This window comes from Chlorocebus sabaeus, chromosome 9, assembly GCF_047675955.1.
Source record: "Chlorocebus sabaeus isolate Y175 chromosome 9, mChlSab1.0.hap1, whole genome shotgun sequence".
Taxonomy (NCBI): Eukaryota; Metazoa; Chordata; class Mammalia; order Primates; family Cercopithecidae; genus Chlorocebus; species Chlorocebus sabaeus.
Genome location: NC_132912.1, coordinates 96,331,532 through 96,359,335, shown reverse-complemented (window position 1 = coordinate 96,359,335; position 27,804 = coordinate 96,331,532). Strand labels below are relative to the sequence as shown.

At 43.1% G+C, this 27,804-nt stretch overlaps 1 protein-coding gene across 1 annotated transcript; it reads right to left on the bottom strand.

The window, feature by feature from the left end:
* Positions 1–3,163: 3,163 nt before the first annotated feature.
* Positions 3,164–26,911, bottom strand: PDE6C (phosphodiesterase 6C). The gene is made up of 10 exons (XM_007963598.3): positions 26,432–26,911; positions 18,845–18,997; positions 18,649–18,738; positions 17,561–17,701; positions 14,136–14,210; positions 13,085–13,149; positions 12,915–12,981; positions 10,485–10,532; positions 4,908–5,057; positions 3,164–4,314 (listed from the first exon to the last, which is right to left on the bottom strand). Exons 1-10 carry the CDS (start codon positions 26,909–26,911, stop codon positions 3,925–3,927), a joined length of 1,659 nt encoding a protein of 552 aa, XP_007961789.2. The 3' UTR covers positions 3,164–3,924.
* Positions 26,912–27,804: the final 893 nt, after the last annotated feature.

Genomic DNA, 27,804 nt, shown 5'->3' with positions numbered 1-27,804 from the left:
AATAAAATGTTTAGTTACAAAAGCCTTACTCATTTTCAATACTCAACTTTTTTTCTGTTCAGGAAATATTCAGTAAACAGTAAACGACTGCTTAATTCAATTCTTTTTAATTTTCTTTATGTGCTCAGTGACAGTTTTTCACTAGAATGTGAGCTCCCCGAGGGTGGGGATCATCTGCTTATTTGCTGCCATATCCTAAATCCGCAGGGCCTGTCCCATGAAGGTGCTTGGGAAATGCCTGTTGAATGAGTGGATGGATAAACCAATGATTGCCCTGCAGTACAAAGATATACTTGCAGACATTTTATTTAACTCACATCTGGTTAGGATTCCAGATTATGTGAAAAAACAGTGAAGTAGACACATGGCATTGCTGTGACTTGAGAATTAAAATTATGGATCTTGCCCTTAAGGAACTTAACTTATTAAAGTGACTATAAAATATAGATGAGTGAAAAGTAAGCACTTAGAAAAATCAGAGAGTATGGCCAGTGCTCCATGCTGAGGGACAAACTGAATGTCCTTGGACGGACAGGTGGGGAAATTAAATGAGGAGAGATGCTGGAGGGACATGCATGCAGCTGAGCTGGCAGAAGGAAGCAGAGAGATTCCATGTATGTGGGTGAGAAAGTGCCAAGAGGCAGAAGTGAGCAACGACTGTGTAGGTCTACCAGACAGACCTGCAGGAGCAATTCAGTTCAATGGGTATTTATTTGAACGTGTACTATGTCCTTACTGGCACACTGAGGAGGACACAAACATAGGGAAAGGCAGGACACTCCCCTTAGTTAAGTTTAATGTTTTTCAGGGGACAGCCATGCTCTATTTATGCAGATTTCAACACCAAATGGTATATAGCTATTTAAAGCAAAATTATGGTTTCCAGTCCCCCCAGCCCCTGAGCCTGGGCTGGCCCCTCACACTCTTGCACAGAACTGTTGCTATACCCAGAAAATCGGCTGAGCCTTCCCTGGAGCTAACATTAAAGTGCAGGCCTGGAGAAAGACTCACGTACATGAAAATGGAAAAATAATTATGTAGCTGAGAAATGATGCCAGGATAATTTTGGAGAACTCCTCTGAAATATTTGTTACATTCCTCAGTTTTATGCAGCAATGATACGGGATTTGCCCTAAGTAGATTTTACATTCAAAATAGGCTGGGTTTTTTTGTTTTTTTGTTTTTTTGTTTTTAGGAAGTCTACTGGTTCTTTGTCCACTTTATTGCTTCTACAACATGAGATCCTTCTTCCTTTACATAAGAAATTAGAGAATTTCTAGTGACACGGATGTCAGTGAAAGTTTTGTTTTCCAAGAAGATGTCTATTGTTGAGGGCAGGTGGGGAGAAGAAAGGGTGATCTTCTGGGCCAGGCTGAGAGGATGGTGCTCAAAGGGAGAGTCAAGCAAAATGGGAGAAAAGGAAACCTCAGATGACATGAAAACATGGGGGTGGGAAGTAAGCCCCGAAAAGGGGTCAAAGGCCAACAGTCCTAAGGTAGCAGAGCAAAGGCCCCGGATGGGAGGACAGAGCCCATAAAAGATGGAAAGGGAGAAGGTGAGATAGTCGATGTGTCTTAGTTTAGAAAGAACACTCGCATCACAGATTGGAAAGAGACAGTGGAAAACAGGTTATAGCAGTTAGTAAGGAAATTAAGTGTGATATTTCCATTTCAATCAGATGGAATTCAACCCTCTGAAATTCAAGGTCTGGGGGTCTTGGTAAGTATCCCAGGATTTCATGTGATTCCAGAAGAGCCACATTCTAGAAACAAGGGCTCCACCCTAATAGGAGGAATAAAACCAAAAAAGATCATCCCAGATGAAATCTAAAACAACTCTCTCATCTGTTGGAAGAAACTCTAACCCTCTTTGCAGGAGGATAATATCACTCAGAGCCCCTACAAGTTTTTATCTATAATATCTGATTTTTTATTTTAAAAGCATGAGGCATGCTTTAAAACAGGATCAAATGACTAGAACCCAGGTGTAAAAATGAACAGTAAAATCAGATCTATAGGTGATTCTGGTATTAAGATGAGTACCTTAAAATAATACACACCAATATGTTTTTTAAAATACAGGGAAAAATAGTCAAAATAGATCAAATGATGAAAAGTTTTAACACAGAGTTAGAACCTTAACAAAAGAATTAAATGTACCTTCTAGAACTGAAAAAAAAATCTCTGAAATTAAGAATTTATCGAGCGAGTTTAACAGTTGATTGGACACAACAAAAGACAGAATTAGTGAAGTGGGAAAGTTAATTTCAACCCGAAATAATAGGGATGGCCTACTGGCAACAACAGGAAAGAATGGAGCCTTCAGACTCCAGAAGAGAAGCTGGAAATGGCAGGGGGTGCCAGTGCCTAGAAGGATCCATGCTCCACGCTAACTCTGTCATGTCCTCTGGGGTGGCCATGGTGTCATCCAAAGCTATTAAACTGTGCCTTGATATCCCTACATTCTGTGCCTGAAGTCCCCTAAGCAGTAGTCTAGCCTAGCTGCAATTGTAAATTCTCTGTGGGAATTGGACCAGAGGCGACAAAGATGAAGAAAAGCAGGGAACCAAAAGATCAATCTTTAGAAGAATTCTTTCTTTTTAGCCTTGAGAAATATCAGGAAAGAGAAAACTCAATATTTACTTGAAAAACAAGAAAGCATGTCCTAATATATTATTGATTTCTATATTATCTATTTAACAGGCATTAAGGTTAGAAAGAAAACACTTACCAAAATTGCAACAAGTTGTTTTTCTTCACAGTCGTCAATTACATCAACATTTAACTTCTCTTGAAATTTCTAAAATGTAAAAGCAATTGAGGTGTGAAATTCCTAAAGGAAAAGATTTCCATCTGATTCCTCTACTATTACAATCTTAGTTAAGATATCTTTAAAATATGCAGGAGGAGGAGGCTGGACAGATCCCTGGAGCCCAGGAGTTGCAGGATGCAGTGAGCTGTGATGGCACCACTGCACTCCAGCCTGGGTGAGAGAGTGAGACCCCATCTCTAAAAATAAGTAAATAAATAAAATATACTACAATGAGTTCCATGGCAAAGATGCATTCTTTATCATGGATACAAAGACCTATAGCACCTGATTATGAAGATTTTTTTTCAAGAAATAATCTAATATATTTGATTTTTAAAATTCCCTCAAAATGGTTACAGTAGCTGGGTTTTTTTTTTTTTTTTTTTTAACAGGTGTGGGTTGTTTGCACATAGGAAAGAGCAAATGAGTGGTTTACATTTATTTTTCCATTAGCTTATCACAGTTCCCTTTATTCCCCCCAGATCTTCTCATCTTTAACATCTCAAACTCTCAAACTGAGTTACACTCAAACCAGTCTGCAAAACCAAACACCAAGACGCTCGCCAAAAACAACCCGCTCCAGCAAAACCACGCATGCGCACACACACACACACACACACACACACACACACACAGCCAGGGAAGTAAAAGAAATAGAGATGGTGGGCACATAATATTTTTGCCTTCATTTTGTGGTGATTAGAACATGGTTAGCAAATATCCACTTGCTCCCCCATCATCTATAAGGTTGGTCTTCGTAATGTGACTTTCTTTGGCCAGTGAGCATTTTGGTGAATGTGATGTGAGCGAAAACTTGAAGTATGCCTGCACAACTGGGCTTGCTCTCTTGCACTTCTGTCATCTCTGTGAGAAGGACATCTATCAGGTAGCTCCTGGTCCAAAAAGGATGAGAGATACATAGAGCAAACCAAATTCACAGCTTGGAGCCAAGTCCAGCCACTGTCAATCAAAGCCTGGTCAACCCACAAATGTGAGTGAGAGATAGAGGTTCATTACTGCATGCCACTGAGGTGTCAGGGTTGTTGTTATGCAGCATTATATGACAATAGCTGACTGATACACTTCCCTTCCTAAAATATATATTTTTTCTTGCTACAGCTCCCATAGCCCCGGGGCTATTTTGAATGAAGTGCTATTCCAGTCAAGCAGCTGTACTTCCAGTAAGGGTCTCTGTACACTGGGCCATCCATGTCTTCTTCCAACCGCTCCTTCACTGTCTCTCTCTCCCAGTCCAGGAGTAAACCATTCACATTTGTCAGACCCATGGGTAATTAGATGACTTCTAGAATATGTGGTTAGGTAATACCTTATGTCCACAGGACTGAATTTCTCACTTACCAAAATGGACTTAATTTCTTCAGGAGTGGCTTTGGTTTGGTTCATGAGCATTTCCTGAGCAATGTCCTTTCTGTTTTCTAGCTTATTCATCTTATCATAGGTGTCAGTATTTAAAAGAGACCATCCAAGAAATTGTGTGAGAGTCTGAAACAGATAAAAGGTGATTCCAGTTCTCTTCAGTTAAAGCAAAATTGGTTTGGAGGCAACAATCTGCATGCTTTTCTATCAGTCTCCCTTCCATCATCAACCACCCTGTTCCTTCTTTTAAATTAAGAAAAACATACTAATAATCAGCTTCAGACAATAAAACTGGCTGAGTTATTGCTGTTTAAAGTGTACTATGTACCATGAATACTTCGTTAGAAGAGAGAGGGGTTACCAACACCAGTATAATCAAGCAGGACCTAAAAATTAGGCAGGGTGCTGGGAGTAAGAATAAGAATGAGAGGCAATAGGAAGGAGGAGTGGGAGAAGGAAGAGGAAAATCATCTTTCCCATTTTCCGAGTATTATAACAAATTTTGGTTAAGCTAAAATTTTGTACTTTGGTAGAAAATGTTGCAGAGAATGTAGAAGTCAGGAAATAGAAACGACAAAATAACAGCGTATTGTTTACAGCTATGTGTGACTCATGTCTTAATGGCCCTTCAAAATATCATTCCAGAATAACAAATAATGATGCGCCTTCTCGTGTTTTGTGAATTGCATTGACTTCCATTATCTTATGATTGCACTTACCTCAGTAATGTATTCATCATGCTCATCGAAAGGTTTTCCATCCTTCCTGTTGTAAAATGTAGCCACTCCCACAATATCTTCTTTCTTGTTGACAATAGGCAGCGACAAAACATTCTTAATGACCCAACCAGTTTCATCTACAGGTCCTTTCTACAAATGAGAAGGGACCTCAAGTTATTATTATTATTTTTTGCCTTTTATTTTGAAATAATCATAGATTCACAGGATATTACAAAAGAAATGTACAGAGAGATTTCAGGTATCCTTCACCGAGTTTCACACAATGGTAACAATGGTTAGACAACTATAGTACATTTTCTACTGTCTTGTGTAACTATAGTACAATATCAAAACCAGAAAACAGACATTGTACAATCCAGAGCTGATTTGGATTTTACCAGATTTGTGTGCACTTACTTGTACATGCATATGTGTGTGTGTACATATAGTTTTATGCAAATTTATCCCTTGTGTAGATTTTCAACCACCGTTAGAATCAAGATACAACACTATTCCATCACTACAAGACTCCCCTGTACTCCTCCTTTCTAGCTACCACCCAACCACTTGCCACTTAGTTTATTTTTAATTTAAAGAAAGAGGCTGGGCACAGTGGTTGGAGCCTGTAATCTCAGCACTTTGGGAGACCAAGGCAGGTGGATCACCTGAGGTCAGGAGCTGGAGCCAAGCCTGGTCAACATGGTGAAACCCCATCTCTACTAAAAATACAAAAATTACCCAGGCATGATGGCGGGCACCTGTAATCCCAGCCACTCGGGAGGCTGAGGCAGGAAAATCGCTTGAACCCAGGAGGCAGAGTGCCACTGCACTCCAACCTGGGCAGCAGAATGAAATTCTGTCTCAAAAAAAAAAAAGGAATAATCATCTTTCAGTGTTAGATGTGCAATTCCTACTTTGTGTCAGAACATTGCTAGGGCCATTATATGTACTCTAGCACATCCAGTAGAGTGAACTAGAACCAAGTGTCTGTTTTCTGACAATTCTAACCTTTTCCCTTTCTTTCCCAAACCTTGGAAAGTGCTTCTTACCACTTTGTTACCTCACTTTTCCCTTTACACTTTTTCTATCCTCCAACACTTGTTTAGCTAATTCCTTGTATAAAATTCTCCTGTTGAAATGCTAGTGTGGTTTTTATTTTTCTGACTGATCCATGAAGATAGTCTTTCATTCTGTGGTGTGTTGAGTTGAGTAAACATTTGTCAAGGCTCTATGGTATGTCAGGATCTGGGGCAGTTGCTGAAGACACAAAGAATAAATCACAGGTCTTACCCCCAAGATGCTTAGGGTCTAGTGGAGGGATACAGGCACAAAAGTTTAGGAGTGTTTCTCAAAGTGTGGTCCAAGGACCATGTGCAACAGATTTGTTTTAGCTTGTTTCATTTTCCTTTCTTTTCTTTTCTTTTCTTTTTTTTTTTTTTTTTGAGACAGGATCTCACTATGTCGCCCAGGCTGGAGTACAATGGCACAATCTTGGCTCACTGCAACCTCTGCCTCCCAGGTTCAAGTGATTTTCCTGCCTCAGCCTCACGAGTAGCTGGAATTACAGGCACCACCATGCCTGGATAATTTTTGTATTTTTAGTAAAGATAAGGTTTTACCATGTTGGCCAGGCTGGTCTTGAACGTCTGACCTCAAGTGATCCACCTGCCTCAGCCTCCCAAAGTACTGGGATTACAGGCATGAGTCACCACACCTGGCCTGGGCATGCATCTTCAATAAGCTTCCCAGGTAATTCTGATGCCCTCTGAAGTATGAGAACCATGATGTAGCATTTGCACAGTATGTAGCTAAGGCAAAGGTAGACAAGCACTCAACACACCACATTGTTTGTGCTTGAAGACTTCCCGTGGCTTAGTCATCCTTACAGGCCCCTGTTAAGTCTTGGCTCTCCCATGAAGCCTTTTCTAATTTTTCTAACTCATAAAGAACTTTTCTGTTTTGGAATTCCAACTGCACTTATAGCCTGAACCACAATTTAGCATTTAGACTGAGCATATAATAAGTACTCAGTCTAAGTAACTTGTTACTACTCTATGTAGTCATTATATGTGGACTGAAAAGCAGAAGAACCAAATCTCAATGTCTGTGTCCTGATGGTCAAAGCTTTAGAAACAGATGCAGTGCATAGTGCTTGCAAAGCCTGCATCTTTGGAAAACACTGAGAAATATTTATGTACTTATGCCATCATACGGACCAAGGACAAAATCAATAATAGAAAATATATCACATGCATGCGAAAGAATTTCATGTGTATTTGTTAAAGCTGCCAAAATAAGCTTTGCTGACTGCTTCTCAGTGTTTCAGGAAATATTCATTTGCTACCAGTTCATATTCTTGTGTTTTGCCATTTGCTAGAGCTTGTTGACAGACAAGTGACAGAAGGAACCTAAGGTTTAAGAAAAATTCGTAGGACAAAAAACTGAGGAAATTCTATGCACTTTTCCTCCTGTGAATTGGGATCACTTTAACTGGTGTTAAAGGAAGACCCCTTAGTCCACTTCAAGGAACACTATGGCAGGCAGAACAATGGCCCCTAAACATGTCTGTATCCTAATCTCTGGAACCTGTGAACATGTTATCTTACACAACACAGGGGAACTAAGGTTGCAGATAGAAGGACGGTTGCTAATTAGCGGACCTTAACATGGGGAAATTAGCCTGGATGTTCCAGGTGGACCCAATGTAATTACAGTGATCCTTAAAAGTAGAAAAGAGGTTGGAATCAGAATGGGAGAAGGAGCTATGATGACAGAAGCAAGGTCAGAGTGATGGTGCTGCTGGCTCTGCCAGGGGAAGGGTCACCAGGCAAGGAAGGTGCGCGGCCCTGAGAAGCTGGAAAACGCAAGGAGATGAATTCTCCCCAGAGCCTCCAGAAAGCAACAGAGTCCCACCAGCACCGTAATTTTAGCCCAAGAAGACTCATTTTGGAATTCTGACCTCCAGAACTGTGAGATAATACATTTCGTGTGGTTTTAAACCACTCAGTGGCAATTTGTGACAGCAGCAGTAGGAAATGAATCCATTATGCCCCCAAGGAACATAGTCCGAGAACCACTGCCTCTGCAGGTTTGCTGTGACGGCAGTTCTTTTTGTATCACTGGCTTTTCCATCAAACTTCTCAGGTGCAAAAAGGAATCATAAGAATCACAGTGGGGACTGAGCAGGGAGAGAGAGAATCAGAAGATGGAGCACAAAAGGAGGGTGGTGGTTTGGGGAGGGTGGCCACCCATTCTAGTCCGCTCTGCAGAATGATGCACAGGTGACACCATTGAGGCGAAGTGGGGAGGGAGGCTGGGGATCCTGAGAGAGACGTCAGATAGTGATGCAGTCCCGACCCTGTGCAAGGGAGAAACGGAAGGATGGAAGGTTGAGGGGAGCCCCTTAGACTACCGTGCGGTTCTGAAACTGTTTGCAGAACTGTTAGGCATTCCTAGGGCCAAAGCTGCCTGGCAGGGGATCTGGCTGTCTTCCAGGAACAGGCCTGCTTTACTGTCCCTGCCACACTCAGTTACCAGTTGGGAGTGGCCCGTGGAGCCTGTGGCCTCGGCGCAGATGTGACCATGGATTTCAGTCCAGCAGCCACTGCACAGCTACACTTCCCACAGGTGGAGATCTGAGAAGCACATTTTCATGGGCACCACACTGATGTTTCCCAGAGAACTGGGAAATCCCTGTGGCCTGGAGGCTTATCCCACACTGGGGACTCCCCAAGGCCCCAGGCCTCCTCTCTGCCCAGGCCATCAGAGCACCTCAGAGCAGTAGCTGCAGTGGAGCATGAGAGAAAGCAAAGGGCCTCAGATTTCAGAGCAACCTGCCTTCTCCTGGGCCAGCTCCATCCCCACTCCCTGTTTAGACAATGACTGCTTAAGGTTCAGACTCTAGAAAATCATTGTCCCCCTTTTGCTGGCATGCATCCTATCCTGACATCCACCTGCCATAAATATAGGGGTCAGGCCTGGGCACAGCATGGTCACAAATAAGCTTCAATTGTAAGGAGGAAGGAGCTAGAGCAGCCATATGGTGTTTACATGTTTTCCATGTCAATCAGCAAAGGGAGGAGCAGGCAGATGCACGTAACGAAGCAAGTGTGTACAGCTTTCCCCAAGGCATGGTGTGGTTCTGCAGCTAAGGAGGCATGCCAGAGCCTGGGGAAGCCTGGCTTTTCCTAAGAGGCAGAGCTGGGGCTGTGTGTGTGAGAGAGACAGAAAGACCCCAACGGTACCCACCGGGGAGGGCAGTCTCCATTTCTGACTGAGATCAGAGCTCTAAGGGGATGTTTTTTTAAACGCAGGACAGAGAATAACAGGTGCCCAGAGGCAGAAAAGAAGAGGCTGCGGAGCCAAATGCCAGTTTATCTCTAACAGTCAGGTTGGGAGGAGGTGACGGGAAGGGAGTGGGTGGCAGAGATGACAGGTGAGGAGGGATGGGCAGGTAGAGAGGGGAGTGGCAGAGATGACAGGTGGGGGGTGACAGGTGGGGAGGGGGTGGTGAAGACGACAGACTGGCCCTTCTGGTGGGCTGGATGAACTCACGGCGGGGAGGGATCAGCTCAGGTCTGTAGACGGGTTCCAGCAGGAAGCCCTGACGGGGAGAAGTGGGTCAGCTAGAGTAGCACATACAGAGGCTGATTACCGAGAGCATCTGGTGGTAAGTGGAGGCAGATTCCCCAGGCAGTGGGTCTCTGCACAGTGGAGAAGGAAAGATACAACCGACTCTAACAGCAGGAGAAGCTCTAAGGACTCAATCAGAATTGTTGATTTTCCTGAGAACAGTTGCAATAAGCTGCAGGGAAGGGCTGCTGAGAAAACCACCAGGAGAGCTGGATTCAGGATGTAGGATGTAGCCAGCCAATCATGCATGCAGAGAACGTTTACTGAGCATGAATACTGTGCCAGGCACTGTTGCTGCCCTTAGATCAGGGGTCCCCAGCCCCTGGGCTGCAAACCAGTACTGGCCTATGACCTGTTAGGAACCAGGTTGTACAGCAGGAGGAGAGCAGTGGGCACTCCGGCGAAACTTCATCTGCATTTACAGTCACTCCCCATTGCTCGCATTACCGTCTGAGCTCAGCCTCCTGTCAGATCAGCAGCAGCATTAGGTTCTCATAGGAGTGCGAACGCTATTGTGAACTGCGCATGTGAGGGATCTGGGGTGTGCCATCCTTATGAGAATCTAACTAATGCCTGATGATCTGAGGTGGAAGTTTCATCCCAAAACCATCTCCCACCCCACCCCCATTCTGTGGAAAAACGGTCTTCCACGAAACCGGTCCCTGGTGCCAAAAAGGTTGGGGACCGCTGCCCTAAATGAGCAGGAGTGTGAGCAAATGGAGGAGTGGCAGGTCCCCTCCCTATCCTTCTGTCTTATCTTTCTTTTCCTCCTTCACTGAAGAATCTGCTACTTGCTGGCCCAGCTAGGATGAGTGGGAGATGGGCCCGTGTGTGCCTGTGGCCACACCTGAGCATCAGGCGGACTCTGGGGGTGGAGGAGAGGCCAGAGCATCCGCCCTCCTACCCCAGGCCCGAGAGGTGAGGCCTGCGCCGGAGTGCAGTTACCTGAAATGTGAAGTATTCATCCGCAGGGGCATTCATCATGTTACAGATCTGGAAGGCAAGAGGAGACAAATGTTCTGAAACATTGTGTGGTGGAGCCCTCTCGACCCACAAAGCAGAATAAGAAAGGACGCATTGAAAGTGAGGATTTCCCACATGGCTCTTGACTGCTTGCAGGCAAATGGACCTCAGCTAGGCCACAGCTGCTAACAACTCATTCAAGATGGCTTCCCTGCTGCTAATTAAATTACTGGAGGATACGTGGTACCGTCTCCGCCCCTTCCCACTCCCCCAGACTCTAGGGAATTCCCTCCAAATTCAAAGCAACAGGCTGCTCAGGCCAAGGAGAGGAGAAAGCTGAGAAATCCTAGCTCTGCTACAGCCAGTATGAGCAGCAGAGCTAGGATTGCTTTTTTTCTTCTTCCCAAAGTGAGATTTGGGTTAGAAGATGATGGCTAAGAGGCAGGAGGAAAAAGCCAGATAAGTTTTTAGTTACACCAAAGTAAGGATTCAGTGAGAGATATCACTTTAATTAGTGGAATTCAAAGACTGTTGCTCACATCTATAAGAACAAGAAATCACTCCATTTTGGGTTATTTTAAGTTTTCTGTACCTTGGGTCATAGTCACAAATGGATCTTAATAAAAGACCATGTCTTTCCAAGAGATAATTAAAATCATAGCATTTTCTTTCATTTTACTTTTTGTATTTTTTGAGACGGAGTTTTTGCTTTGTTCCCCAGGCTGGAGTGCAATGGCACAATCTCGGCTCACTACATCCTCCACCTCCTGGGTTCAAGCAATTCTCCTGCCTCAGCCTCCCAAGTAGCTGGGATTAGAGGCATCTGCCACCACGCCCAGCTAATTTTTGTATTTTTAGTAAGGACAAGGTTTCACCATGTTGGCCAGGCTGGTCTCAAACTCTTGACCTCAGGTGATCCACCTGCCTTGGCCTCCCAAAGTGCTAGGATTACAGGCGTGAGCCACCACACCCAGTAATTGTAGCATTTTAAAGCCAGAAGGGATCTTAGCAATTAAGTTCACACTTTAAAAAAATGAAGAAATGGAAGCCTAAAGAGGTTAAGTGATTTGTTTAAATCTATGGGATGGAACTAGAACTGTGATCTTCAGAACGAGTGCTGGGGAAATCAGCTCTCCTGGCTGGGAATTGGGGAAATCTTTGTCTTGTATCAGTTGCCAATATCCATGGTCCCAATTCTCCCGCCATGAGAGATTTCAAGCTGCCAACAGTTTAACAACTTGCTCACAAAAGTCCTAAAAAACTAACAATCTAACAAGATCTAAGAGGACTCCCTCCTTAAATCCCCACCTCACCAAACTCTGCCTGTCTCTCGGCCCCAAGGTCAGTGCTTTCTAAGAATGATTGAATGAACCATGTCTACTATTTTTGTAGTACGCTTACAAAGAAAACGCAAGAATATTTCAAAGTTTTTACAAGCATATATGGCCTAAGAATTTAAGGAATCTTTCATGCCACACATTAATTGCATGATCTAACTTCAATAAATTACATCATTTGATGGGCTGAGCATGCTTCAACTGTGTTTTTGAAGAGGCAAGAAGCAGCTTATTCTTCTTTTTTGAACTTTTCATCAGCAATATCTGTTTTAGTCCTTTCTTTGAAGAACATTATGTTCTAAATGTTATAAGAACATTTACAGGTGGGTCAAGACCTTAGAGGCCCAAGCTTTTAACTCAATATTGAAAAGTTCCACATACCACACCATCCCCACCCCATCCCCCTCATTTATGCTTTAAAAAATTGACTGATATACTTGAGATAGAATTAAACCCAGTCATTAAATCATAGTCATTGAATTCCAAAGGATATCTGAAATGTGTGTGGCTGCAGAATAAGAAATTGAGGGATGGAAGAATCTTCCTCATGATGACTAAATATTTTTGTGTAGAGTTCAGAAGTCTCCGGTTAACCTACATTTTAATGTCAAGATTCTTCTCTCCTTTGGCCTATGCCAAAGGAAGTGATCATCTAGCTTTTTGTTTTGTTTTGTTTTGTTTTTTTCCTATGGAGTTTTGCTTTGTTGCCCAGGCTGGAGTACAATGGCGCAATCTCGGCTCACCGCAACCTCCACCTTCTGAGTTCAAGTGATTCTCTTGCCTCAGCCTCCCAAGTAGCTGGGTTACAGGCATGTGCCACCACGCCCAGATAATTTTGTATTTTTAGTAAAGTCGGGGTTTCATCATATTGGTCAGGCTGGTCTTGAACTCCTGACCTCAGATGATCCACCTGCCTCAGCCTCCCAAAGTGCTGGGATTACAGGCGTGAGCCACTGCACCCAGCCCATCTAGCTTTTATTGGATGCATTCTTGCTTTCACAACTAGTATCTATCTCCTAGCTAACATGAGTTTCATACAATATTATTTAAAATTTGAATTTGTTCAATAACTTACAAATCCATTTTCAGCAACATATGTTGGCAACCCACTAATGAGCGTCCAGTGGTCTGCAGGAGGCGTCCTTGAGGAAGAGAAGAAGGAAAAAAATCATTGCAATATAGAGAAATGCAATGTGTGCAAAAATACAATGGCAACTGCGGCAGCAACTTCCTGTCAATACTCACGGAATCACTTTGATCTCTTCTTTTCCATGTAAAATGTAATCAATGATTTTATAAAAGTTGACCTCCTAAGAAAGAAAGAGGGTATTATGGGAATAATGTTATTTCCCAAATAAATCATTTTTCATTGGGGAACTTGTACTTTAAAACTCTTACAAATAGAACCTTATATCCCAACCACATTATATTATAACATAAATTATCAAACTACTTATATCCTGACTGCACACTTATAATAAAACCAGAAATATTATTGGCTGTTTATCTACATGCACAAGGCTAAAATAAATTTTGTTTTTAAAAAGCTGAATTGCCCCCAGTTTTTGGGGTGGGGGGATCTCTGGCTACTAAATTATCAGATAGTCTGTTTTTATTTTCAAGTGATCCCTTTTGTTGTCCAGAAATACCTGACATTAATAGCTTCACTAGAACAAATCACATAATTTCTCAACTGCAGTCAGTTGTACATCATATATAGTGAGCCAATAATCTCCTTTCATCAGTGGCTTATCTGAACAGGTGCCTCAGAAACAGGAGGTTACATTGCCAAAGCTGGAAGGGACTAGAGAATTATTCTCTCTGTTTCATGGGGCAGATGATGAACCTGAGGCCTGGACACATTCCATCCCCTTCTCTTTCCTGTGTGCTATGGACACAGGGGTTTCTGCCTTCATGAAGCTTGCAGTCAAGGGGGAAAGTAAACCTAACCCAACCCTTCCTTAGAGATTCTAATCCCACATATCTGAAGAAGGGCCCAGGTACTTCTTTCAAATGTTGTGCAGGTGGCTCTGATGCATCCCTCCCTGTTGAGAATCACTGGTCTACCAAGCCCTGGCTTTATAGAAGAGGAAATGGAGAGATTTAACAATGAGTTAAGGCAAGGACCAGTAGCTCTGCCTTGGGGCAGAGCTGGGACTAGAACCTCAAACTCCTTGTCTAGTGCTGTTTCTACTACTACAGGTCCTCCCAGGCCAGTGCTCTATGCACTGTGGCCTCTTAGTTTTAGCACCTGACACCATGCACAGACGGCATCAAGGAAGACATTTGCACATACCCTGCCATCAGGTGTCTTTGGACCTTTATAAGGCTCTACTTCTCCCAGCTTGATTGGCCATTCATCGTAGAATTCCTGCAGGCAATTAGATTTAAGTATCATTAAACACACTGTTCCATGACCTACCACATCTTATATGAATTTTCTGTGTTTGTATATTTTATGTTAATCTACATAATTCTGGAATTTTAGTGCTGAAAGATCTATAATTCCCAGCAATACTGGTTAGGAATTTTTGACTGTGAACATGTTACTTCACCTTTTATATCTGTAAAATAGGGATAACAATAGAATTTGTACTAAAGAATTGTTGTGAGGATTAAACGAATAATACATATGTAACATCTACCCTGACACATAGTTCAAAGTACTCAATGTATAGCAATTCTTTCATAGACAATTAAGCTAAATCTAGTTTGATTAAGAGGCTTGGCCAAGGTCACACAGAGTGGTCAAATGTTGGTTGCTTTACCCAACATTCATTCTTCGTCTTTTCCTTGCTAGCATAACCTGATATGATTTCAGTATCAGGTGGTAATTTTCCATCAGACCACAGCCCATGTGTGGCCTACATGAGGTGCCTAGATCAGTTTGACGGCAGGTATGTGGCCCAGCTCTGGAAAATGAAGAAAGGGGAGAAGTCTGCTGAGAGACTCTGGCAAAAGGTATTCCTCAGATGAAAGCTGATGAGAGTGACATTTGGAGAAAATGCCTCCCAGTTGTGTCATGTCTATGTGCCATTATTTGAGCTGCAACAGCCATCTTTCCACCATAAGAGGAGGCCTCACCAACATGCTGCAGGTAGCAGAGACCTTGCCAGGAAGAAAGAGAAAGCACCTGGACTTTGACAACTGCACTGATCTCTGAGTCAACCAGTACTAGTGCTGCCCTACCTTGTTAAGTGGGAGAATAAATATCATATTGTTAGAGATGCTTTTAGCTGTGTCTGATACTTCTTACAGACAAAAGAATGCTAACCAACATACTCAGCTAGAAAGTCCCAGAACCAAGATCAGAACCCAGCTCTCCTAGTGCTTCATCCTATGTTTATCCACTTAGAACAACTACTCTGAAAAAATAACTTCCAATCACACAAATATAAAGAAATATAAACAAGGCCAGGTGTGGTGGCTCATGCCTGTAATCCCAGCACTTTGAGAGGCCGAGGTGGGTGGATCACTTGAGGACAGGAGGAGTTCAAGACCAGTCTGGCCAACATGGTGAAATCCTGTCTCTACTAAAAATACAGAAAATTAGTGGACGTGGTGGTACAGGCCTATAATCCCAGCAACCGAGGCATGAGAATCGCTGGAACCTGGGAGACTGAGGTTGCAGTGAGCCAAGATCATGCCACTGCATTCCAGCCTGGTGACAGACTGAGACTCTGTCTCAAAAAAAGGAAAGAAAAGAAAAGAAAAAATATATCAATAATATGGTATCATTAGTTATTTTGAACTAGAAGGGTAGCAACAGAATTAAAGAAGATGACACAAGGGCATTATATTGTGAATAATATTAAATGCTTCAATATTTCTACTTTAAATTTTTTCAGAATACAAAAATCTAAAGTTGGTAAAGATAATATTGATTTTCCACCTACTATGTAAATTCTAGACACTATATACATATAGTGTTTATATATAAAAATATATCTCTATATAATCTCTAATTCTTACAATTGATAAGAGAGATCTCCTCATTTTGCAGATGAAGAAGCCAAGAATCAGGTAGGTTAAAAGATTTGCTGACAAGAAGAACAAAATCAAAAAGCTGACACTACCTGACTTAAGATTTGCCATAAAGCTGCAATAATCAAGACAGTGTGGGATTAGTTAAAGAATGGACAAATGAATCAATGAAACAAAATAGAGAACCCAGAAATAGACCCTCACAAATATAGTTAACTTGGACAAAGGAGCAAAGGCAATGAACAAAGGATAGTCTTTTCAACAAATTGTGTTGGAACAACTGAACATCTACATGTAAAAAAAAAAAAAGTGAATCTAGAAACAGAGCTTGTACCTTTCACAAAAAATAACTCAAAACGGATTATACACCTAAATGTAGAACACAAAAGTATAAAAACTCTCAGAGATGACATAGAAGATCTAGGTGAACTTGAGTTTGGTGAGACTTCATAGATACAACATCAAAAGCACAATCCATGAGACAGAAAATGTAGAAAAATTAGACTTAATTGAAATTAAAACCTTCTGCTTTGCAGCAGACACTGTTAAGAGAATGAAAAGATAAACCACAGACTAGGAGAACGTATTTGCAAATCACATATTTGGTAAAGGACTTGGATCCACAATATACAAATAACTCTTACAATTGAATGATAAGAAAACAACATAATAAAACGTGGGCAAAATATCTGAGCAGATATCTCCCTAAGAAGACATACAGATGACAAGTAAACATATGAGAAGATGCTCAACATCATATGTCATTGGGGAATTAAAAATTAAAACAATGAGATACCACAACCGATACCCCAAATACTGACATTAGCAACTGCTAATACCCAAAATACTGACATGAACAACCGCTGGTGAGAATGTGCTTCTGGTAGACATGCAAAACAGTAAAGTCACTTTGGAAGACAGTCTGCCAGTTTCTTACAAAGATCAATTAGTCTTATAATATAATCCAGCAATTGCCCTGTTCGGTATTTACTCAATTGAGTTGAAAACAGAGACACATATAAACCTACCTACAATGGTTACAGCAGCTTTATTCACAATCACTAAATATTAGAAGCAGCCTAGATACCCTTCAACAGGTGAATGGATAAACAAACCTGCCATACAGTGGAATAATATTCAGTGATAAAAAGAAATTAGCTATTGAGTCATGACAAGACATGGAGGAAACTTAAATGCATATTTCAAAGTGAAAAGCCAGTCTGAAAATGCTACATACTGTATGATTCCAACTATATGGCATTCTGGAAAAAGCCAAAACTATAGAAACAGTAAAAAAAAAAAAAAAATTGGTGGCTACCAGGAGTTTGGGGGGGGTGAGGGAAGGTTCAATATGTGAAGCATAGAGGGCTTTCAGGCACTGAAACTAGTCTGTCTGATACTGTAATAGCAGCTATATAACATTATACATCTGTCAGAATTCAGAGAACTGCACAAAGGATGAACCTTCATGTAAACTATGGGCTTTAGTTAATAATAATATATCAATATTCATTCATCACACCACACTTGCTGAAAACCCATACTGCTAGGAAGTGGAAAAACCAAGATTCAAGCCTACATCTTTTTTGCTCCAAGACACACATTTTTACCACTGTTCTTGTGATCAATCATGACTAATTTTTACATAGTGTATCTGTTTTTTGAGGATCACATTTCCTGTGGTGTATGTTTTATAGGCAATGTTAGATGAGGCAAAATGTGTAGAATAATAAGAACCTTCTCCTTGGTCATGTCCAGCAGTCCAATGGAGTATCGTTCACAGTTCAGATATGTTCTAACTGTGTAGAGCGCTTTGTGAAACTGTCGCTCAACATCTGTGAGTTCTTCAAATACTTTATTGGCTGACCACATAAGGATCTGAAAGTAGGTATCAAAAAGAAAACAGTTAGAATAAAGTATGCTAGAGAGAGAGCATTCGCCACAAGAAAACATGAGGTGCTTCAAATAAAATGAATGCATATCGTTGGAAAGTGCAATTCTGATTTTGAACACGTGTACGTCCAACAAGCTACTCAGATCCTCTAGGTGAGATGATGAGTAGACCTTTGCAAGACTGCGGGTCTGTGGAGAGAGAGAAGCTATGATTGGTCCTTGTGTCTAAATGTTTTGGCTCCAAAGGGGAAGTGCCCTGAAATTGGATGCAAAGATGGTCCCTGGGCGGAGAATCCAGTATTGGTGGCCCACTGGCTCCTGCTGGCCCTCATGTGGAGAGAGCCACCTACTTCCTTCCATGCACCCTGAGCTAGTTGGAGGTAACCTTACCTGGAGAGTTGGAATGGGAAGGGACCTCCCTCTCAACCTCTACCTGTGCATTGTACTGGTGAGGAAACTGAGGTCCAGAGAGTGGGCCAGACTCAGGTATCTTGGGTACCAATATTGCTCTTTATCCCTCTGTCTCTTGGAAGCAGGAATAATGTGCTCCTCAAATTAATAGGTTTCCTATGACCCAGGAATTGCTACAAGCTTTATGTGAGAGGTAATCGCTAATAGTCACAGCAACCATCTGAAGTAGGTACCATAATTGTCATCACCATTTCATAGACAGAAATGCCAAGTCCACTTGGGATCTAGACTGAAGAAAGCCAAGCCAGTAGTGCACACAATTGGAGAGCTTGCGGTGCAGGGGAGTGTGGGTGGGGAGAGTGGCAGGAAGATCATGAGAGGACACTTGGGACTGAAGTTTGGGGGTCTGCTCCACGTGGCTTAAACCCCCAGGAGGAATAGGAGGGGTCTGAATTTGTTGTCTCTGGGCGGCTTTGTCAGAATAGGTCAGCGTGGAATGATTAATGCTGCCTTCCTTTTACCTGGCTTCTTCGGGATTCAATATTGTACATGTAGCTGGTATGATGAAGCTTTAGGATGACAGACACAAAGTTGAGGTATTTGGAAAAGACCTACAGATGGCAGAGAAGAATAAGTTACAGTTGTGATATCTTTTATTTGGTTATGCAACAAATAAATTTCCTGAGCCTCCAACCAGATGCCCATGGTTAGCATTACCTCTTCATCCTGTTTGGAAAATTCAGATGCATTTACTTTGTTAACTGCCATGATCACAGCAAGAACTTCCTTGCCCATCACGATCGGGGTTGCCAGCAGGTTCTTAGTGACATATCCTGTTTGCTTGTCCATGAAGTCAGAAAAATGGCTGTTCTGAAAGAGATAGTCACACATTTGCCAAAGTGGCACAGAATCGTAGAGTGGTAGATCTAGGGATGATAACAGATCATTCTCTCTCATTTAAATGCTACCAACAGCTAACCAGGGCTCCAGTACAGTGGTCCCCAGCAAACAATCCTACTCCACCTGCCATCCTATGACTGCATAGAATGGAATTGCCCATTTCAGAATAAGCGCTTCCCACCTGAGCTATGACCTATTTAGGTTAGGCTGAGGTTGGGCCAAAAGAAAAGAGGTGATGAGACAGCCAAGTGGACAGTGAGGTGCTAAGAGGAACAGAGGGGAAGGCACAGGGTTACAAGAGACAGCAAGTGCATGCAGGGAAGGAGAGCACAGCTAGGAATACAGACACAGTTCATAGAGTGCTTCTCTCTCATTACAAAGGGAAAACGTGCACTTGAAATCATCAACCCATATGTCATAACATAAAGCAAAAATTATCATTCCCCCCAATCTAGCCTACTAAAAGAAATCTGTGCTAACTGTTGGTGTGTCTCCTTCTATGCCTTTCTCTGTGCCTGAACAAAGAATTTTCTATTTTTTCTAAAATTTCCTTTTCTAATTGCTTATAATAGTTTCATCACCTAACAGTGTCTTACAGACTTCCCTGAAGACCAGCACATATGGATGTGAACTCACCTCTTGGATTCGTGCACACTACTCCACCCTGGGTGCTGTACAATCCACTCAACTGTCCTCTATTGATTCTGCCTGTTTATAGTTCTCCCCACTACCAACAGTACTGCACTAATCCTTCTTACTTTTATTTTTATGTGATAGGTTCCCAAAAAAGGAAATCCCTTTTGCTGGATCAACAGGAACATACAGTTTTTATTTCCATAGATTACTTTGATGAAAGGTTCACATTCCGTGGCTGGGCGTGGTGGTTCACGCCTGTAATCCCAGTACTTTAGGAGGCTGAGGCAGGCGGATCACCTGAGGTCAGGAGTTCGAGACCAGCCTGGCCAACATGATGAAACCCTATCTCTACTAAAATACAAAAACTAGCAAAGCATGGTGGCGCACCCCTGTAATCCCCGCTACTCAGGAGGCTGAGGCAGGAGAGTCGCTTGAACCCGGGAGGTGGAGGTTGCAGTAAGCCAAGATTGTGCCATTGTGCTCCAGCCTGAGCAACAAGAGCAAAACTCTGTCTCAAAAAAAAAAAAAAAAAAAAGGAAAAGAAAAAGAAAGGTTCATATTCTAACTTCCACTGACCCTGTGTGAAAGGACTGAGGACCACCCTCTTGCCAGCATCAGATGCTTATCAGGTTTTTAATGTTCTACCAAGCTTATGTCTTTCATTCCTATTTTTTTCTTTCTTTCTTTGGGAGAGAGGAAAGTGGATCTTCCCAGATTCAGGCCTCTTAGATTCAAGAGACGATTCTAATCCACTGGCCACTGCAGAGGCTAAGCGATGAGTCTAGAGAAGTGCACAAATGGAAGGGCTCGAGAAAAAGGTCGAAGAAGGCAATTATCTTATTAGCTGTCATTTCAGAGAATAGTCACTTAAGGTGAGTTTAGACCCAGCCTTCCTTGGGTCATGACATTTTTCCCTTTGCACCTAGGACTGCAATGAGAACTGAACTCTCAGCCTTAACTCTGAGACTCGTTGGCCAAAATTAGTGTGGTGTTCCTTCCGCAGTTGTATTATTTTCATTTCCCTGTGTGGGCAGTGCCTCTAAAAGCAGCACAAACCTTGGAGACTGGATTCTGTCTGGTTTCCCGGAGAAAAAAAATGTAAGAATTTTCTGTGTGCATTTCCAGGCCAGAGTTTCCACCAGGGAACAAGGGCTGGCTGGCCAATAGAACTCACAGAGCTCAAATGAGATTAGCAGTCCTGAGACATGCCTCAGAATCACCTGCAGATTAATGCAGCAGATGCACTGAATCCTAATCTCCTACAGTGGAACCTGCACTTTTACGTGGCCCAGGTAATTCTTAGGCTCAACCCAATGGGGAATCACCAGGAATGGTGCTGCTCTCAGAGGAAATGTGTGATGGAAAGGGGATAAAGGCAGCCCCTCAGCCCAGATCTCTTCTATACCTTTCCCAAAGTGGAAACACACAAACCAACTCTTTAGGCGTCAGCATTGCATAAAGGCAAGGAAGGTACTGGAGTCAGACTTGCTTGGCTGAAACTGAGCCCCAATGTACTAGCTGTATGGTCCTCAGTGTGTTACTTACCTTCCATGTCCTCGTTTTCTAATCTGAAAATAGGGGTAACACTTCCATCTACTGTCTAGAATTCCTGATGTGAAGATAGAATAACAAAGTATAGGCTGAGCACTTAGGAAAAAAAAAAAAAGTGTCTGGCACATAGTTAGATATTCAGTAAGTACTGGGAAGAGAAACTTAGTACTTTTCTAGGCTTTCCTGAATGAGAAGTAGTTATTTTGCAATTACCATTTTGCTTCTAGCTTTAATTTTTCTAGCCAATTCAAATCACTGAAGAAATCAGATGCCTGTAGCTGGATGTAGGCCTCCCACACCGCGGAGCAGCCTTCCTCCAGAGAGCCAGCACACTCCCTCACGCCACCAAGAGCCACATTTCTTTTCTATCCACTTTATCTGTCACTTCTCTGTTTCCCCATAGGATCTTCACCCTCAGACCAAAGTGTCTGCAGGCTTTGTTACATTCTTTCTCTTAATCCGCTGCTTGTCTAGGCCAGCTCCCATTGTTTCCCTTCCACCCTGTTATCCACGCAGATCATACCACCTTCATTTACACAGCCTGGGCACTAAAGGAGTCATCGAAATACCAGAAACATGCACCATGGGATGAAGTTAGCCAGGACTGTTTTTTGTTTTTGTTTTTGTTTTTGTTTTTGAGACGGAGTTTCGCTCTTGTTGCCCAAGCTACAGTGCAATGGCGTGATCTTGGCTCACTGCAGCCTCCACCTTCCGGGTTCAAGCGATTCTCCTGCCTCAACCTCCTGAGTAGCTGGGATTACAGGCGCTCACCACCACACCTGGCTAATTTTTGTATTTTTAGTAGAGACAGGTTTTTGCCATGTTGACCAGGCTGGTCTCAAACTGCTGACCTCAGGTGATCCGCCAGCCTCAGCCTCCCAAAGTGCTGAGATTACAGGTGTGAGCCACCGTGCTTGGCTGGCAGTACTTCTTTGCAAACACATTTCACTCTGCGACTTCAAGCTTAAAGCCATTTTATTCCAGATTCTAAACACAAGGAAATGTTCTTAAGTTCAATGGACTGTTTTGAGAAAATGGCTTGCAAGTTTCAAAATTTAATACTTGCTTGTTATTGCATCTGAAGGCCCTAGATACACCAGCCATCAAGTTACAGGATGGATGTGGGGAACGGGTTTTTGTGTTTTATTTTCACTAGCTCAAAAAATCTTTAGTGAAGTTTCTTTGCATAAATCCTGTGTGTGTCCCTTGATGGTTCTTCAGAGAAGCCCTTGAAGGCAGCTGGAGAACATTGTTTAGAGCAACAGGAGGCCTGATCCCTCATCAGATGTCAGTATTGCTAAATCCTGATTAAATACCCTTAACCCTTGAGATCCATGGCAGAAGTAGAGGAAAAAAGAGGAAGGAGGACTTTTAAACCACAGTCAGAATCAGAATCACCCATAGTTTATGGACAGCTTTCCCAATAGAGAAAGAAAGAACTTAAAGAGGATAGTTCTCAGTTTCCTGTTGTTAAAAGTCTTCCTCTCAGCACTTTGGGAGGCCTACGTGGGCAGACCATGAGGTCAGGAGTTCGAGACCAGCCTGGCCAACAAGGTGAAACCCTGTCTCTACTAAAAATACAAAAAGTAGCTGGGCATGGTGGTGCGTGCCTGTAATCCCAGCTACTGAGGAGGCTGAGGCAGGAGAATGACTCGAACTTGGGAGGCAGAGGTTGCAGTGAGCCGAAATCGTGCCATTGCACTCCAGCCTGGTGACAGAGTGAGACCCCTTCTCAAAAAAGAAAAAGTTTTCCTGCCTTCAACTTGTTTTAAAACAGGCAATAGTCATTGACCCTTTTTTGGCCAACCATATCCAGCTCCTAAACCCCTATTGGCATAATGACAATATTATCACAGCTATCATTTATTGAGCATCTGCTATGAGTCAGGTCCTTTATACACATTTAATCTGTACATTTGCTTATCTCCATTTCTTAGGGGTAGAAACTCCATCACACAGTTACTAAGTCACAGACATGGATCTGCACCCAGCTCTGTCTGATGCCAAAGCCCTCTCCCTATACCAGTGGCTTCCCTGTTACCTTCATGGACCCTCCAAGGCTAGGAGTAGGTAGCTCTGTACCTTTGTCTAGGCGTGAGAAGTCTTTCCCTCACCTGCGCCCACACTGCTAATCAGAGGAAAGTTGTGTGTGGTCAGGGGTGTGGTAGAAAGAGGGAGGCCTCCAAGACCTGAGTTATTGCCCCAGATCTGCCACATCCTGTCTACCTAACTTTGAACGATTCCTACTACATAAGCTGGAAATAAAAAACATGATCCTTGTCAGAGAACGGTGTTTAAATTGCCAAGTGCAATGAAAAGAGGAAGAATTAATCAGATATTTCATTGGAAACATTAGTTTCTACTTCCTTTCCCGTTGCAAATCTTAACCGCAGTGGTTAAAGCATGTGAAACTGCAGGGGTGTAAGGTAGGCAAACAGAGCACTGGACACATACTCAGCTACCTCTGTTCCAACCCTTCTCATCCACAGACACATACCATGGACGCCGGGGAGATACAACTCCTGTGGCCTCAACTTCCTGTCCTCCATTGGACAGAGTTGGGCTAAAGACTTGATAAGCCCCTTCCGTCTCTAATATTCCACAGTTGATTTGAAATTCACTTCCTCCTCCTGTATCTGCTCACCCAATAGACCAGTGGTTTTCAACATTGGCTGCATATCAGAAGTACTTGGGGGAGGTTTTTAAAAATACCAATGCCTGGGCCGGGCACACTGGCTCACGCCTGTAATCCCAGCACTTTGAGAGGGTGAGGCGGGTGGATCACCTGAGATCAGGAGTTCAGTACCAGCCTGGCCAACATGGTGAAACCCCGTTTCTGCTAAAAATACAAAAATTAGCCGGGCATGGTGGCGCACACCTGTAGTCCCAGCTACTCAGGAGGCTGAGGCAGGAGACTTGCTCGAACCCAGGAGGCAGAGGTTGCAGTGAGCCAGGATTGCATCATTGCACTCCAGCCTGGGTGATGGAGCAAGACTCTGTCTCAAAAATAAATAAATAAATAATAAAATAATAAAATAAAAATGCTAATGCCTGAATTCCAATTTTTGAGAGTCCGCTATAACAGTAAAGCCACCGATATGGTTTTGTGGATTGTGTTTGTTTTTTGAGACAGCGTTTCATTCTGTCACCCAGACTGGAGTTCAGAGCGTGAACACAGCTCACTGCAGCCTCAGCCTCCCAGGCTCAAGCCATCCTCCCATCTCAACCTTCCAAGTAGCTGGGACTCCAGGCACACACCACCATTCCTGGTTTATTTTTGTATTTTTGGTAGAGACAGGAGTTTCCTATGTTGGCCAGGCTGGTTTCGAACTCCTGGGCTTAAGCCATTCACCTGCCTTGGCCTCCCACAGTGCTGGGATTACAGGCATGAGCCACTGCATACAGCTTAATGTGGTTTTAATGTACAGCCAGAGTTGGAAATCCCCGCTCTAGATGGAAAAAAAATGAAGTAGTTGAAATGAAGAACCAATGAGGCCTCTGTCTTTCCCGTAAGCACAGAACTGTATCTGTCTTCAACACACATTTCTCTGTGTCCCACCCAGAACAGCCAGGAGCCCTCCAGAGAAGAGAGGAGAGACTCCCCACTCCCAGATGAAGTGCTCTGTCCATGCCATGATGCCCACCATGGACAGCCGCAGACCAAAACCACCTCCAAGCAGCTCCATGCTCTTATTTCCTTCTCACCACGGAGAACTGGGCTCATCAAAATATAACAGCAGAAATCATTTTACCCATCTCTTCTTTAAAAGCCTTTCAAAAAAATTCCCGAATGTCACTTTTTAAAGTTTGGTGTGCTAGTGGGGATGGGCTCAGTTCAGGACCCTCAAGGAGCATCTTCCCATGAGAAAAACCTCAGGATGTGCGGAGATTGCCTTCCAGTTGGTTGTCTAGAGAACTTTTCCCTAAGGACGCGCATCTGTTTAGACACCGGAGCCGCAGTCATCCTCAAAAGCAAACTTAACCCAGCTTAAACTCACTGAAAGGAGGAATTATTCAGGACTGAAGGCCCTCCCAGGCCCCATGGTAACCCTTGCACCTGAGCAGTGTTCTGTGGTGGTTTGCAGAGAGTTGCTCATGTTTGACGACTTTCATACCTCTTGGGTCCGTGTGACCCTCCCCCTGTAATCAGCTTCAGGAGGCATTTAGGAGATTATCCTCCTGCCTCTCCAGCTGCACTATTCACCCCTGCACAGAAAGCATTTCACAGGCTGTTCCCATTCAACTCTGTTCCATCATAATCCACTTCTCCCTTTTTTGTTAATGGTAAACCGTAATAATGGAACACATGTGTAGAGAAGGAGCTGCCAGGAGAATCTCCAAGCTGGTACCCTTGATTATTGCTGAGGGGAGGGATGATGGGTGATTAGCATTTCCTCCTTTGGTTTATTTGTATCTTATAATTTTTAAAAAATGAACATGTATTCTAATGGTAAGAATAAAGTTTTTCTACTTCTATAAGGGTCATCTCAATGCCTTGTATTTGTGCAGTATGCTGTTGGTCTTCAAGAGGGTCCAAATGTCCCACTTACATTATTGGAATTCATTCTTGAAAGATCTGGGTTATGGAGCAGTGGGAGTGGTCAATTGCACTTAACCATCACTTAAATTCACATATGTAATGAATTCCAAATTTGAACATCTGAACTTTCAAATGGCATCATTTTTTTTTTTTTTTTTTGCACATTTGGTTGATAGATGAAAGCATTGATTTACTAGCAAATCCATCCAAAAAAACCTGAATGCTTTCAAAGGACTGTGAATGAGAGGCATGGGGAGCAGTTGACAAGTTTTGGCATCTGGGCATGTTGGCCCATCTCCCTGGTGGGGTGGTTTGCTTTGCTGGTGTTGTGAAAAGGAAAGTCCTCCAGAGCACTGGAGGAGGTGTAAGGGAGGGGGTGTGGAATACACCAGGTCCAGGTAGGATCGCCTGATAAAATGCCCAGCTTTACATGGGACATACTTACACTTCAGAAAATAATAATTCATTGTTTATCTGAAATTCAAGTTCAACTGGACAACTTGAAATTTCATTTGCTAAATTTGGCAACACTAGGCCTGACTGATCCTCTTGCCTGCCACCCACATTCCCGCGATTATTGCCAAACTAATGCCACAAGGATAGCACTATCTCTCTTTCCCATTGGTTCCTCCCTGACCCTGCCAGGACCTCTTTCCCACTGTCATAAGGCCACCTACCTTTTTCACATCTGGGACATTATGAGTTTTCTTCGTGTGAGCAGCCCAACCCACTATCCCAATGTCCAGTGGAAACACAACTTCTTTGTCAGGACCCACCAGGTTGTCGTCAAAGTTGGAGGTGGGGGTGACATCCAGCAACCTAGAGGCCACCTCAGGTATGCCGTTCCGGGACCGGCACAGGAACATGCTGCAGCGGTCAGCCTGGAGCAGGTGGGCCAGCCTCTGCAGGGCCCTGTGAACCCCCTGCTCTGGGGTGCCCCCCTCCTCCTGCACAGTCCACAGCAGCTCCAAGCACAGGGCCGACTCCTCCACCTGGGTCAGCTCAGAAAAGGACATGCTGGACTGGACTGGCACCTGGCTGTTCTTGAAGATTTCTCCCAGCACCTCTACCCGCAACTTCCTGTCAAAGTACTCCTTGGCAAACTGAGGATTCTCCTCCAGGTATTTCTCCACGGCATCTTGGTTGATCTCACCCATGGTGCGGCTTACTTTGCTGCTGTTGTTCAGAAAGGACGACCTTCAGAGCACTACCTGAGGCAGAGTGATGAGAAGGAAATACATCCTTGTAGAAATTACTGAGGAAACCGTAAATGGTCCCTCATAGGACTTCCAAAGGTCAAGCAGAAAGCAGAGCTTTCAAACTGCCTGTAACTCTTGGGATGTGACAGAAGGCCCTGGCTTAGGGTGGGATTCAGGAAGCAGAGGATTAAAGAGTTCTTCAGGACACTAAATCCCTGAGCATTAGGAGCTCATAAGTCCCCAGTGAATCTTCAGAGCATCTTAGATCAGCCCAGCAAATAGCAAGCTGAGGTGTTCATTCCAGAAAAAATAACTGAATGCCGGCTGCTGTCCGCAGCACGGAAGAATCACTGACATATGCATGAATGACATGACATCGGCAACAATTGGCACCTTGAATCATTCTTGCATGATAGCTATAGGAAGTAAAACTATTTAGACCTCAGAAGTGCTTGGATTTTTTTTGTTTATATAGCAACTTCAATGAACATCTGGGGAATATGGAACCGTTTAGCGTCACCAGAACGTAAAGGTGAATATTAATCTTTCCTTTTCTTAAGTCTTTTGATCACCAAGGTTGCTTGGCCTCCTCTTTGAAACCCTCACCTCTCAATCTCCCTCACTTTAGAAAGCTTGACCTCGGAAGTGTTTTAAAGGAATAAACCTCAAGCTTATTACTAAAGAGGTGAACATAGCAAAACATTTGTCAATGATCCAAACCTAATCAAGTCATGAATTGAATAATAACCCTTGTCGAGAGACTGTAATTACAAAAAGTAACCTACATAGTTACTAGCTGGGTTTTTCTGCTAAGTATATTATTTAGGATTTTGTTTTCAATAGTAATAGCC